The sequence below is a fragment of the Sinocyclocheilus grahami genome, unplaced genomic scaffold (genome assembly GCF_001515645.1).
Source record: "Sinocyclocheilus grahami isolate Dianchi unplaced genomic scaffold, SAMN03320097.WGS_v1.1 scaffold1153.1, whole genome shotgun sequence".
NCBI classification, from domain to species: domain Eukaryota; kingdom Metazoa; phylum Chordata; class Actinopteri; order Cypriniformes; family Cyprinidae; genus Sinocyclocheilus; species Sinocyclocheilus grahami.
The window spans coordinates 233,028-249,394 of NW_015506332.1; the positions used below are offsets into that span (position 1 = coordinate 233,028).

Consider the following 16,367-nt stretch of genomic DNA (forward strand, 5'->3'; position numbering starts at 1 on the left):
ACACACACACACGCACACACACACACACACGATGCGCAAAACTCCACATTTGAACTATTAATAGCAAATACTTTAACTTAAACTGATTCAGAAGCACCAGATTGTCATAGCAAAGTCAGAATTACCCCAGCATTATTTGTCAATATAAGACAAGCCTCATCATTCCATTAGTGAATTTTCAATTAGAGATTCAATTGCTGGCACAGTCACGCAAATTCTTTTCTCCTTATGTTTCTGCACTCTAGAGTTAAGCAAGCCTAAAATTAATCTAAATGCAGGGCGTTTTGAAAGCTGGCTCCTGTTCTGGCAGTGCTTTAATGACTGATTGTTAGCTAAACTCTTCTCTAGCCTCCTCTCCTGTTGTGCTGGACAATCAATTCTCAGCAATGGCTAAATAATTAAGGCAATATTAACTTTGTTAATGTAGTGTTCAATGAATGGACATCAAGAAAGCAAACACGTTTGATACGAATTGATTCCCATTCGCCTTAAAATATTTCCGTCCAAACAAAAGGAGAAGTAATTAAACTTTTAGTAGGAAAGTCACACTTAAAGGCCTTGTAGTTTTAATTGGCCACATCAATTGCAAATTATCCAAGCAACGATTAGTGACAAAACAGTATCTCCTCACATAGGGGCTTTGCAAACCATATAGCTGGCCACTGTAGTGTACTAGCGTAGTGTAGTGTGTGCTGGACTGCTAAACAACCAGCACTTGGTTTCTAGCACAGAATGCAAACAAGATGTAAAAATGCATTGCAGTGGCCTCAGAAATGTAGACACTTAATCCTCACTTAAATAATATATGTATATCATTTTAATATGACGTCATATTGGGTCGCTGTGAACAGAGCTATTTTAGACAAGGTTTTACACGACCACTGAGGAACTTTAAAGGGACAGTTCATTGCGATTTCACTTTTTTAATGTTAGTTTGTGTTTAATGTTGCTGTTTGAACATAAACAATATCTGCAACATTACGAAGCTGAAAGTTCAATGCAAACGGAGATATCATCTTTTATCAGAATTATTTGATGAATGGAAAGTTAAAAACAGCATTTATTTGAAATCTTTGGTAATTCTAAATCTTTTTTAACAAATTATTTTACTGACATTTTTGATTAAATTAATGCATCCTTGCTATTTTTTATTTATTTGAATGTTAGTGTACATCTTAGGGGAACTTTACTTAAAATTGCTTTGGGTCTTGATGGTTAAAAGTGAAGTTATTTCTGAGAAAAGAGGTTGCATCATTTGTTTCCAATTCTGCTTGCTGCAATCACATTTTTATGGTAACAGCAACTTCTGGATTCAACAGAAATTCTGCAAACGGTCTTGGATTTTTTTTTTTAAATGATATGGAAATCACATTGAAGTTTGGGTTCTACAGAAGCATATACCATAGCTAGAGCTCAGGGTAGGCCGACTTTGATAGGTTTTGATTCTTTGATAGGTTTATTCTTTATCACCAGACCCACATGACATCTGTGGCCACACAGAATTGGAATGTCTGTCAATCACAAAATACCACACACATAACCCTTGTATGTGTGTTTGTTTATTAATAGTTTGGGCTTATTTGATGAACATTTTCGCCAATGAGAGTGCAGTACTTTCATCTCCAAAATAAAGGTCAACAGATCCCATCTAAGCCCAGTTCAATCAGTTACTAATATGAAAACCCCTTCGTTCTGCTGAGTTGCCAGCCACTTACAATATGTATATTACCTTTAAGCAATAGATACTACATATGGACTTTCATCAGAGATTAGCACTGCATAGAAAGTCTACAGCACTTCTATTTCAAGAGACACATTCAATATCTAGTTTATATATATATATATAATAGATATATATAATGGCCATCATTTTCATATGCAGTAGTTTCTGAGCTGCTGCCCTTATAGTGTACTTAATTGTATAAAATGGGCATTTGTAGTACTTCAAATCTTACAGGTGTATTTTAAAATATATATACATATAGTTGCAGATAATATAATATTAATTAAATAAAAAGCCACTTAAGTGTGCTTAAAAGAGTACACTTTCATGACTGTTTCTTAACACAATTAAGCACACTTTAAAAAAACTGACATTGTAATAATTAAAATGAAAGTTTTACTTTAAAGTACATTTTAAATGGTTTTAATAATAATTTGCCATGCTTTAGAACTACCCTTATTTTGATGTGTTGATTAAGATACATTTGATCATTTATATTACATTTAAAGTTAATATATTAAATATATATTAAAATCTATTATTAAATTATATTAAATGTTTTGAATGTGCAATTAAAAAATATGTAAATACATGACATACCTGTTTCAACAGAAATTAAAGTATATTTAATTTTACCATATCTTCTTGTCAGTACATTCAGCAGTAGATTTTAACTATGCTTTTAAAGCCAATAGAAGTAATTATGAAATTACATATACAAATGTACTTAAGTTCTATTTAAGTGGGTCTTGTGTTCTCTTATGTTCATCTAATTGTATTTAATTAAAGTGAATTTAAACTATAATAAATTTCAATTAACATACAAATACGTGTCAGAATAAATTACATTTCGCTTAAGTATATTCTTTTGATGTATATTGTATATTCCATAATATGTACTCTTTTTAAAAGTATGCTAAAATATACTACTTTTTCACTAGAGTTTTCACATTATCCTTTAAGATAAGTCAGGAAAAACACTAACTCACACTTTTCACTGTAGGGTATTTTTAAGGTAATAGGTCTCTGGAAGGGGCTATAGAAAGGCTTCCTCATACCCACTCACTCCATAAGCACGAAACTCCATTATTCATCTATCAGAATTAATATTTGGTTGATTAGGGCAACTTGCCCTCCCCCATAATGTGTGTGTATGTTTAAACTCTAGTATAAATCAGTAAACGGGGACCAGGCGCAGCAGAAAAGTCACTTTGCGTCATGTAGAGAGGCTGCTTTGACCTGTCAGTATCCTCCATCCCTCCCTGAAACCTATCGGTGAGTTTCAAATGCCCTGCGCATGGCAGAATATAGTGGTTCAAATAAAAAGAAGTGAATGCAAAACAAGACAGTCATGAGGGAAATGCTGAAAACTGCGGCAGAGCAAGAGCCAAGGCTTCAATTTTTCACAACCTCCCTTCATGCAAACACACACACAAAGAATCAAAGAACAGACATAAGCTCAGTTCCAAAACCTAGTGAGCTGCTTCCATAGGCAGCATTTTAAGGCATCATAGGTGGGCTCCAGTATTTCTGCTTGCTAAGATACCTTATTTCGAGCTAAATTCTAAGGTGGCACCACATTTATTCTTTACAAAGAAGGCAATCCCAGAATGTACTGCGACAAACTACCAAAATAAATCGAAGACTGTGAGAAAAAATATTTTCATTATATTTATAATTCATTAAACACTGAAAAGAGTTGATAAAGTTAGCTTTATGTTTTATTAAAACAGATTGTGTCGTTCCTTGGTTTATTGAAATCAATTGTGAGCTTTTGGTTATGTAGACCATTGCAAATCAGTCATTACGAGGGTCTATATCAGTTAGGACACTGCCAGAGGTTTTGGAACGGAGCTCAAGTGTTAGACACATGGTGGATATAAGTGTTCAATAGCTGCAAAATATGTGATATACACGATATGCCATGTGTTTATGTGGGATTTATGCAGGACACACCTTTATACATTTTCTAAATGCTTGAGACATTTGTTCGCCCTCATCGGGGGATTTGTAAGCAGGAAGCAATCAGTAAGTCTCATATAAGAGGTGTTTATAGACACAACAATGGCAGATCCCAAATGTTGAATGCCAAGTGCATGAAATGAATCCTGCACTGATTTAGGCGAGCAAATCCCACTTCATACACCCACAGACATGTTCACGTTCAGAGCATCTAATGAGCATCCCACATACAGAGCAGACGCACATATGCAGATACAACACCATGCATATACATACATAATGAGCAGCACATATGGATTTCTTTGAATTTCTGAATAATCACACATATAAATCCCTGGATACAAAGCAGAGTGTGAGAGAGAGGGTGTATATGCTGTATGTATAGAATCCAAAGACCACGCAGAAAATATGAGACGTAATAAAAAATATTTATTATATTATATTATATTATATTATATTATATTATATTATATTATATACATTTATATTATATTATATTATATTATATTATATTATATTATATTATATACATTTCAACTTGGAAATAAACTGAATTTTGAAAGATTTTGAAATTGGAAACAAAGAATAAAAATGAAGAACTGTATATGAATCTGTACAATTTGTAGGTTACTATCAGATTTAAGAAACTTATTGTAGTTGACCGTATTAAGGCTTTTTTTTTTTCAAAAGGTGGGAACATTCTCAAATCATGCTGGATAGTACTGATCATTACGTTTTAGAATGCTTCTTCATAGTGTTTTCAGTATTATATTATATTATTAATATTTTATAACAAACTGAGTCTGTACTTGGTATTATTAGAAAATTTGTGTGTGTTTATGTATGTGTATATGTCTGTGTGTGTATATACTGTATATACACACATCCACATATACATGTGTGTGTGTGTGTGTGTCAGGGGCGTTTCCTCCGAGGTGGCAAGGGAGGCAGTACCCCCTTTAAAATATTGGATGAGAAAAAAAATTTTTAGCACAAAAATAAACCAATGCCAATATTAAAAAATATAACTTTAAAAAGTGTATAAATCACTCGGTTTTCTAAAGAAGCATTGTCCAACAGTGACACCAGCATGGAAAAGTTACAGCGGGAGTCCGCATCTCTCTCACCCCCACTGAGTTTTAACAGAACCCCTAAAGCGTGAGGTGAGTTTGGTGGGGGGTAATTGAGAATAAATGGGGGAAAGTCGCATGAGAGGAGGCAATGCCTTCATCGCAGTATGATTGGGTACAACTGGTTATGTTCAGCTGTGATTGGTTAATGCGATAAATCCCACCTCTTTTTTTCATGCGAGTTCTGTGTACGCAATCAGTCTGAATGAACAATATAATGGCGTTAATAGGAAGACTAATTTAAAAAAGGAAGTAAACAACTCACACACTTAGATATGTCCACTTTTTTACTGCCTTGAGTTATTATTTTGAAATAAATGTAAAATGCTTAAATGCTTGATGAGATTCATACTTGGCTTTAATAAATAGAATATTGATTACATTGTTAATGTAAAAATATAAAATTGAAAGGCGCCCCTTACCCCTTCTGATAGTGTAAGTAGTGTTTCTAAATATTAAATAAACATATATACACAGTGTGTGTGTGTGTGTGTGTATATACAGTATATATATATATATATATATATATATATATATATATATATATATATATATATATATATATATATAGTATATATACACACACACATACTGTATATACGTATACTGATTGAACTTTTTTTTTTTCAGTAGAAGCATTTTTAATGGTGGTCTCAGACATTTGTCCCCTAGATACTGTATGAAACACTATGATTTATGTATAACTTCAGCCATTTTTTCCAACAGGCTCAGTCTGGCCACAGTTATCCCTCTTAGCTCACAAAGCCAGTCTCTCAACCTCTATTAACATGAACTGATCTTTTTTAAACCTGGCCAGAGAGAGAGGCCTTTAACACGCATTCAGGATCAGCTCCTCATGCTCTCTTTCAGTTTTGACATGTGAAGGCGGTCCTGGATAAGCACGCAGGGGACAGAGGATGTGTTGCCTACATGGGCTTCACTTCTGCTCCTGGTTCGATAGTACATCATAAATAAAATATGACACGGCCTTCCAATCGGGGATAGTATCATGAGCACACACATACACATACACACTTTCGGACAAGGGAATAGTCCTGGTATATGAAAGAGGGAAGATTCTGGACGTGAGGTCATGATGACCTAATGTTTTCTCAGGCTCTAAACCTGAGGGATAGATTAAGATTTTAATGTTAACTCTACCCTTTTAAAGTAATATTGACACTTTTTTTCCCCTTAATCCTGTAAAGTCTGACAAATTAGTCAGAAAAATCTGTTTATTTTTTTTTATTAGACTGTATGTTGAACGTTTTGACCCAACAGTAATACTATATGTGTGTATGCAGTATATACAAATCTTGTGTTTTTATATTTCTTTATGTCTCTTTTTATCACATACTGTATCTCTTTATACATCAGGCTTTCATGGTAATTTATTCATCACAACAAAAATGCATTTTTCATTGCATTAAAAATTTTATAAAAATTGTATATACAGTGGGTACGGACAGTATTCAGATCCCCTTAAATGTTTCACTCTTTGTTATATTGCACCCATTTGCTAAAATGTCAGGCAGTTCCTTTGACCTCATGATTCTCATTTGCTCTCATTTGCTAATTTGCTGTAAGGTCTTATATAGACAGGTGTGTGGCTTTCCTAATCAAGTCCAATCAGTATAATCAAACACAGCTGGACTCAAATGAAGGTGTAGAACCATCTCAAGGATGATCAGAAGAAATGGACAGCACCTGAGTTAAATATATGAGTGTCACAGCAAAGGGTCTGAATACTTAGGACCATGTGATATTTCAGTTTTTCTTTTTTAATAAATCTGCAAAAATGTCAACAATTCTGTGTTTTTCTGTCAATATGGGGTGCTGTGTGTACATTAATGAGGAAAAAAATTAACTTAAATGATTTTAGCAAATGGCTGCAATATAACAAAGAGTGAAAAATTTAAGGGGGTCTGAATACTTTCCGTACCCACTGTATATATACATACATACAGTGTTGGGCAAGTTACTTCCAAAATGTAATACATTGTATATTACTGTCTTTTCAAAGTAATTAGTTACATTACAATATTACTGTCTCTGAATTGTAATGTATTACACTACATTTGAGTTACTTTTTAGTTACTTTCACTTTCAAGCACAAACCGCAATTACATTTAGAAATGATAGCGGTAAATAAAGCTGAATGTTATAAGCCCTAATGTACAAACAATAAACACAACAGCTAGCCTATAGGCTATTTTAGTTCTCCCCACTCCACAACAAATTCTTTACATTTAGCGGTATTCAGAAGAACAAAACGAATGAAAAATATAAGTGGCTAAACAAGTCAAAACTAATTAATTTAACGCGAAACTGAAAGCAAACGCAGCCTACCTCTCTCATTCGGCACAAATCCAAATGTTTCCATATTCGCAATGTATTTGATTGCTAAACGATTATTTATTATGTAAACCAGGCTTTGTACTTAACGCGGATTGTATTTTAATTAACAAGTGTATATGCTTGATTGACTGTATATTTTTCTGATAATGAACAGGCTGCAAAATTTGCAATGCTGTATTGTGTGTGCGTGAGGCGCCTTCGAGATCGAACAGCGGAAAATTCTCCTTAATTTTTGATCATACAGATAATTCGAAACTGCAATGTGTTGACTTTTATTTTAGGATGCGCTTTCTGTCATCTCGGTTTCTTTTTCGTGAACTTGTTTGTAGAGCACCGCGCCACACAAAAATTAACCAAACTCAGCAGCATATACACTGTTTAATAAATTTAATAGTGTATATATTTGTTAATCTGTTAATTATTTAAGTCAAATATATTTTGCGTATTCATTCCTTTCATATATAGACTATAATTTAATAAAAACAGCTTTTGTTATTTTTAGTTAAACTTTATTTCTATTGCTTGTCCGCTCTCATCCGCCGCATTCTTTCTCTCCTCTGACCCTGCAGCTCTCGTGGTTAGTGTTTGTGGCACCAGTCCTGGTGTTTCTTCAGTTACTTGTGCTATTTATCGATGTTGAGAGTTCGGTGTCACACATAGATTGCACTTGACTATCATTTTCTCTGCTGAACTGAAAATAACTGGAGTGTGTCCATGTCACAGATGTAGAATCCGTCTCTGCAGTCATCTCAGAATTCCAGCAGCAGGAAATAGACAAACTATTTTACCCGGGATTTTTTTTCTCTGGTGCTGTGTTGGTAAATTCACCACTTAATTTTTTTTTAAATATGTTGTTACCGAGATTGTAATGAGTAAAATATTACCCAAATTTGATTAGTAATGTGTTATATTACTGTGTTACAGGAAAAAGTATATTACTGTAATGTCGTTACTTTTGTAATGTGTTACTCCCAACACTGTATATATATATATATATATATATATATATTATTTTTTTTTTCTTCATAAAGTAACCTTTTAAATTAACTTTATAGTAGTGGTGAATAAATTACATGACATTAGAATGTCATGTAAATACAATATATGATATAAATGACTTTTTAAATTTAAATGCACTTTAAAGTCAAGTCAGGTCAAGTCAAGTCTGCTTTATTGTCAATTCTTCCACATGTACAGCACATACACACAGAGAATTGAAAACCAGGTGGCTCACCTCGCTCCTGTAGTTTGTCTCATCTCAAACAGCCCCTTTCTACAACCTGTTTTATTTCTGATTAAAGGGGTCATATGATGCTTTTTTAAAGATCATTATTTTGTGTATTTTGGTGTAACAGAATATGTTGACATGCTTTAATGTTCAAAAAACACATAGAACTACCTCCTCTCCTAGGTTCACGAAACAGTCGTCCATAAAATGCGCTGCTGTTCTGTTGTAAGTAATCGTAAAGATTCCTACATGCATCTACTTTCGGAAGGCCAAATAAAGTGCTTTTGCTTTCGCACTGAAACACACAGCGTCTCCCTGACATGGCTGCTTCAACACTAACTGTGGTTACTGAAACCACGCCTTCTTTCTCTGCGTGCACATTTGGGCAGCATTATGCTAATATTTCCACATAGTGAGGTAGATATGTGGGGGCGTGTTAGAATGAGCCGTTTTAGGGGGGGCGTGGCAGAGTCTTAACTTTGATAAAGAATATCTCTTTGATTTTGAGACTTTAGTATTTGCAACTTCAGGGATCTTATCTATTCACAATCAGCTTGTAACACTCCAAAGAGAAAGGAAAACTTGAAATCACATCATATAACCCCTTTAAATGAATTTAGTCTTACCTTATACTGCAGTTTAAAAAATCAGTCAGAATATCCTGTTTTATGTCACTTTACAGAAGTCAAATAGATTTCAAATGCCATTTCATGTTGACAGTAAAAGGCCCATATTTTATAGCAAGCCAATTGACAACAGCAACATACATCCTTGTTTGAATCCATAAAGCATTTGCTGCTATATACCAAGCTGGTTGTTCGTAGTACAGTGCGCACAACTGTAAATTGCTTCGAAAAATCTCATGATAAGGGCAGTCTGTCACCTCAGCAGTGTCTTGTATCAGATAGCCTGTATCTTTGGTATCTTTTCCGTATGGCTCAGGTTTACCCTGCTCCGACTGTGTGTGAAGTGTTTAATGACTTGCAAAAGCTCCCTTGCTGTTATTTACAGCTGAAGCTGTCCATATCAATCTGAGCTGGCAATTTCACCCATCACGTGAGACCGTTCGACTCTCGCTGTCTGTCACTGTAAATACTGCCCTCCATGAGAATGACAGTCCCATTTGCATTCCCAACCACACTCTCGCACACTGCTGTCACTTTAAAATTATTCTGAAAGAAGGGCAGCATTGGCCCATCTCTTGTGTTAGAGCGTTGTGCTATAATATTATGATGCTAAAAAAGTATCAAAAACATGTTATTACCATGGTATTACCCTTGGAACCATGTACATTTATCAAAGTAGCAGTGTTTAGTAAAAAAAAAAAAGAATTAAAAGAATACCATGGTATTGGGGGAATATGTATTATAATAATACCATGTCATTTTTTGAATGAAAGTACAAAGGTATTATCATCTGATACGTCACCATGGTACCGCCATGCTCAATAAACTCAGAGTTAAATATTGATGTTATTATTGTAGTTTTTCTGTGCTCAGTTATTATTTGCTGAAAATAAACCTGGATTTGAATCAGCTTCCTTTGCTGAGAGTCCCTGTGTGTCCATGACCATCTGTTTAGGTTTTTGCTTGGAGTAGAGGAAATTACAGCGGTAGGAAACACCAGCACAATAGGCTTTTTCCAAACATGAATCGTATTAATTAAATCAATTCAATGGGTGGATGTTGTTGACCTTTAAAGTTTACCTTGCATAAAAATGAGATGTCAGGCAAAGAATTGAGTCGGTTAGCTGAAGGATGAAAATCCTCTGCAGAGGCCTGTAATGAATTTTATTTCTTAGTGCAAGGACCCAAGACTTCCATTTAAACAAGGCAGGCAGGTCAGTAATGCACTTTCAATGAAAATTACGATTATGCAGTTTCAGCTAAGGCTATCAGAGTAATTCTGAGCTAATAACTCATTTGCTCAGTGGGGAGATATTAAAGACAACCTAATTCAAATGCTATTTGCAAGTCCAACATTTACGACCCTTTTCGTCTGGTGACTTCTCTCATGCAATATATATATATATATATATACAGTGGGGAAAAAAGTATTTAGTCAGCCACCAATTGTGCAAGTTCTCCCACTTAAAAAGATGAGAGAGGCCTGTAATTTTCATCATAGGTATACCTCAACTATAAGAGACAAAATGAGAAAAAAAAATCCAGAAAATCACATTGTAGGATTTTTAAAGAATTTATTTGCAAATTATGGTGGAAAATAAGTATTTGGTCAATAACAATTTCATCTCAATACTTTGTTATATACCCTTTGTTGGCAATGACAGAAGTTTTTAATGAAATGAAAACGGGCTAGGATGCTGGGCTGTTAATCACCTCAAGTGCTGAGGGCAGAGTCGGCCCAAGGCATAAACGAAATAAGCGGCTGCTTAGGGGCCCCGTGGCCACCAGAGGGCCCCCAAGAGTTCATGAAATGACAGCTTGATTTATTTAATTTTTTAATTTTAATTTTTATTATTATTAGGTTATTTGTGATATATTATGTCAATGGACAATGGTAATTATACATAAATGTTCTATATATATGCATCATTTTATTAATTCCATAGCAATGCATCATCCAGACACAATAGCACTGTATGACAGATCACGTGTATTTAGTTTTTCCTTTTTTGTTCAAAATATCCACAAACTTGTTAACTATATCATAAACTTGCTAAAAGATATAGCCTATTCTGATTGTCAAATATGTGTAAATTAATTTGTTTTAATTTGTCGTTTAAACAACCTTAATAATACCATGTTAGTTGATCTATAATGTACGCTGGACGCTGCTGTGTGGATCTGTCAGATTATCATAACTTAAATTCACCCATTTCTTCCGAAATACATTAAATTAAGTGGCCGGTGAACTGTGAGAAAAACAGTAAACTTTATAGTTACCTACTACACAGTGTTTGATAGGAATAAAACACGTTGTCAAATTTTAATTGAAAGAATTATTATTGCCACTTTCCATAGAAATCAGTGTGTTTTTAACAAATTATAAATGTCTTTTTTGCTAATACTTAATTGAAATGTCTGAAACCAAAAATAAACTTTATGTGGTTGAAAACTCTGAACAGTTGTGATATATGTAAAGCACTGAGTGCTTCTTTCTCTGGCACAGCACCAGCCAAAGTGCGGCGAGTCAAAGGGTTAAAATCGATTGCGTTTTGGGGTTGGAGGAAGGACAAAAAAAAGATCTCAGAAAAAAGATGAGGGGGCAATCGTGCCTGGCTGGCTAGTTAATTAGCATAGCCTATGTATCTTAGTAGGGAAGTTAATGTTTGATTAAACATCCGTAAATAGCCTTGACATCTTAATATGTTATAATATAACATTTTACTTAGCTAGTTTTAGGTTAAAGTTTTTTGTCTTCTGTGTAAAATAACATTCTTGGGTAGATACTGTATATAAACTTGGTACTGATAACACATTAAGTATGCCACTTACTACTGTAAGACTTTGACTGTTAAAGTGCAAATGAACACCTGACCACTCTTGTGGGTTTGCTACTGTTACAATTAAAAATAGTAGAAGGGTAAAACATGCCAGACAGACATTGGTATGTTGTAAGCAACACAGATACAACAAATAAAATTGATAATGGGTGTGTTAGATTCATAGATTCAATCAGTCGTATTGGTGGCACCAAGGGGCCCCCCAAAAAAATTCTGCTTAGCCCCATAAAGGATTGGTCTGGCCTTGGCCGGGAGCCAGGGAAGTTAAGCCGCTGTGAAGAAGCCGCCGCCCCTGAAGCCCCGGACCAGGAGCACATGTGGCCGCCGGACTCCGCCCCTTATCTGGACCCCACCTTTCTGAACACTGCCCTTCCTTCACAATTCCCCAGCATAACGTGGACACCAGATCCCCCATTTATTTTGGACACCCCTTCCCCTTTGGACACTTCCCCATTTTTGGACATTTTATGTTTATTTTCTGTTAAATAAAAGCCTCTCAGAGGCCCGACACCACACCCACTGTGTCTGTCGTTTGCTCCTCCCGCCACAATATGCAGTGCATATTACAGATAACCAGCACTATAGAAGTACTATAATTGTATATAAAACTGTAAGTACTATATATACTATACAGTATATGATCAATCAAATTGTGTCCATTTTCTGTGTAATCGTAGCCACCTGACTAGTGGATGCCTTGTGTAAAAAGTTGTAGGTTCTTTTAGATAGGAACATTTAAAAGAAAAGAAAAAAGAAGATGAAGAGTTGGGGTGAATCAATAAATTATGAAGAATGTACTCTCATTGTCTGAATAATATGTAATCATGTAATCTGTAATAAAGTAACTAATCTGATAATGAGCATTTTAAAATATAATATAATATAATAAACATTTTTGGAATCTGGTTACGTAATCCAGATTACATGTAATCAGTTACTAATATCATAACTCAATATCAAAAGTCACAGTGAGTATCTTGTGTGGCCACCAGTTGCTTTAAGTACTACAGAGTCTCTCAACCTCATGAACTGAAACAGATTTGCCCATTCTGCTGTGAGATATTCCCCCAAAAATGATGCACCTGTTAAAGCAGTTTACCCTAGCAAAGCAAAAACAAAAGAAAATATGTTTTTCCAAATGAAGAGTCAAGTCATTTATGTGGAATACATTATTTTCAACCCTGACAGCCGGAAAGGGCACTCCAGAAATAAAAACATTCAAGTGATGTTGATTGAAGACCAGTTCAAACAAGACTTTGGCTTTCTCATTCATACATGCCCGCTTTTATTTCTACTGTTTTAAATGCCTGTTTAAAAGTAAAGGAGCATGGTGGAAAGTTTCTCCTTAAATATGCTGTTTTGATTGAAGCATGAGGAAGAGAGAGTGGAGAGAGAGCTGCATAATCTTTGCTTTATTCCTGTGGGCCACAAGGGAAATAATTTACAGTTAGTTGTGCAACATCCCTGCAGCAATTCTTTCCAAAATAATGAATTGATTTTTCTTGGAGTGCAATTGTGAAGCCAATGTTCTTTTTAACTGGCTTCAGCTTTCGAGATATAATTGAAAGCATAGATTTATTTTCATGTGTCATCTAACAGAAAAACTTTGGTAAAATTGGTAAGCTCAGGACAGAGTATTTTAAAAGTTAATCCATTATCGTGGAGTACTATAACTGTCATAGCCCGAGAGGTTTTATACAAAGTAAATGAGAACCTCAGTCCCATTTAAGTTTGTCACAAACGACTATTTTGAAAATGTACATCCTTTGTTTGTTTGTTTGTTTTCAAGCTTCATTCATTTTACAGAATGTATTCTTCTTTTACTTTCCGACTGACCATTTTCTGATTAAGATCCCTGTTCTGGATAAGCATTTATTCCAGAAAAGATATTTAAAATCTTTACAGCTGTTGAAATATTCCTGTATCATAATATTACTTTCCTCTTGTGAAAATACTGGAAATGCTCTTGCCATTTATTTTAATTAATTTTCAGTAATTCAGGTCATTAATTCTCATGAATATGCTTGACAACAGCACACAAAAGGGCAATGAATTCAAAAAGATGTAGATCATAACACTGTTATGATGCTTTCACCTGTCTGTATACTGATTTATGTTCACTTCTTTTAATATTTTTATAAAACGAATATGTCTCATTGCACAAAAATGTTTTATGACACATAATTCTGTACAAATTAATACAAACATATGTCAGAAAACTGGAATATTAGCTTAATCAGGTTACTGCAATAAGATTGTACCTTGTAATCAGAATATAACCAAACTTCTATTTCAGTTTAAAGCAAATGATCTGCTAAGGCTAATAATATAAAAAATAAATAAAATAACCAACAACTAACTTCCTTATTGATTTATTGATTTATTTTTTACACTTTACAGGACCCTGAAAAAAACATGAAATGCATCTCAATGTAGAATTTTACTTATAAGATTTAAGTTGTTTTTTTTACTCAAACTGACTAAGCACAGCATTTGAGTTCAAATCAGCTTGCACTGGTTTTGTGGATCAACCCAGTTTGTACTCTTCCTAGCATGCACTGGGGCATGAATAATGATTATGGTTGCATTGTTTGACTATTTGCCAGTTTTATCTGCATTGTTGTTGATGATGGTGTCACAAGTAGTAACTTGAGTTGTTTTGTGATTCATATAATAATCATTCTCAAATGATCATTGTTGTTTGTAACCATTGTTGATTCATGTACCAAGCTATGGCGTCTCTTTGTGCCAATTTAAGGTAGTTTGTGGGTATATTTTGTTTTTATGTGATGAATGGTCATCATTCAAACCTTTTCAAACTATTTTGTTCACAGTGGGCGACTGCATTTCTAACATTTATTCTACACTATTGTATTATTTTACAAATATCATGCAGTGTAATTATCAAAAAGACACATATTTTGATGAAGTTGCCTTGGAAAATGAAGGGACACGTTCCTGGGACGTGAATGCTTTCAATTTCAGTTGTCTCAATGAGTTCTCATACCAGTCAACCAGAATTTACATTGCTCTGACATTTCTTTTGAGAGAGGGAAGCTCATGGCTTTTGACATTAATGTAGATAATGTTTTTACACTTTATTACCGGTCTCACGCTGACTCCAGGGCTTTCCTGAACATACAGATCTTTGGAACAGTGAACTTCTACTAACCACCTGACTCATGCGCTCTCTCTCATTTCCCCCTCTCTCTTTCTTCCATATCCAGGACACTGAGATTATCAACACGGCAGTTCTTACTGGCCGAACTGTGGCCATCCCTGTCAAGGTGGTTTCCATAGAACTGAACGGAGCAGTCACTGATGTGTCATCCTTTGTGCAGTGCAAGTCATTCAATGAGGACATTGTCAAGGTACGTGACGGCCACGTTGAGAGGTTTAGTGATCTAGGACTTCCTCTACTATTCTCATAATCAATCGCGGTCAACTTAAGAAACCATAAAATGACCATCAAAACCTAATTTAAGCGGAGTTTATATATGCTCCTGTGGCCACTGCTTTCGTGATCCCCTCGAGGGATCGATGCCTTTTCAGTTTCAGAAGTCGTTAGAAGTGTTCAGAGGTCTGCAGAACAGCATTTCCCACTGAACAGCAGCAGAGTCTACACACTTGACTTGTGTTTAATGCCTCTTAAATGAAGAGTCTCTTAGAAAGCAGTGCACCAAAGCTCTTTTTATTAACTGAAATAACACATCTTGAGGATTAGTTGCAAGTAGAGCTGGACAATTCGATTTAAAGAGATGGAAAATGGAAATGGTGTAATTTACTCACCTCAAAGTCATTGGAAACTTACATGCAAGTTGCTACCCAGGCTCACTGGAAATACGTGCCTCTATCTATATGTCTGCAAAACTCAAAAAACTAAACTATACATACGAATTGATGAAGTTTCCAGTTGAAATGAACACTAGAGGGAGTAAAACTGACAACTTGTATTCCTTTCCACACAAAGTATGATTTACAGGTCCAGAATTTTAACTAAGAACGCCTAATTGAAAATTTTCAAAACAATTCAAAACAATTTTACATGCTGCAGTATAGGGCTATGCGATATCTCATAAAATAATGCGTTATTCGATATGCGATACGATAATGCTTAAAGTGCCACATGCTCAGATGAAACAGTTTTACTCAGCTGTTACTGAGTCAGTTCTGTGAACTTCTATAACTATCTTGTGTCATATATATATGGTTATTTGTATGTATGTATGTATCAAGAGCTCCTGTAAAACCACAACAAATTCCTTGTGTTTGCGCACACTTAAGTGGTGAATAAAGCTAATTCTGATTCTGTTTTCTAATATAACTAGCATACATGTTTCACTTTTTGTGAGAAGAAAGCACCCCTACAACAACTTCTGAAAGTGAACGGTAGTGTTTTACTCTAGTATTACATAAACATGTCATTTTAACATTAGTGTAATAATTTTAACATGAGTTTAGGAACTGAATAATAAAAAGGAAAAATAAAACACTGCTTAG

At 34.7% G+C, this 16,367-nt stretch overlaps 1 protein-coding gene across 1 annotated transcript in view; it reads left to right on the forward strand.

The window, feature by feature from the left end:
• Positions 1–16,367, forward strand: part of tmem132e (transmembrane protein 132E) — a 114,439-nt gene that overhangs the window by 50,723 nt on the left and 47,349 nt on the right. The window contains exons 4-5 of the mRNA XM_016253068.1: positions 13,467–13,476; positions 15,095–15,238. Coding sequence (XP_016108554.1) covers positions 13,467–13,476; positions 15,095–15,238 — 154 coding nt within the window. The remainder of the gene's footprint in view (positions 1–13,466; positions 13,477–15,094; positions 15,239–16,367) is intronic.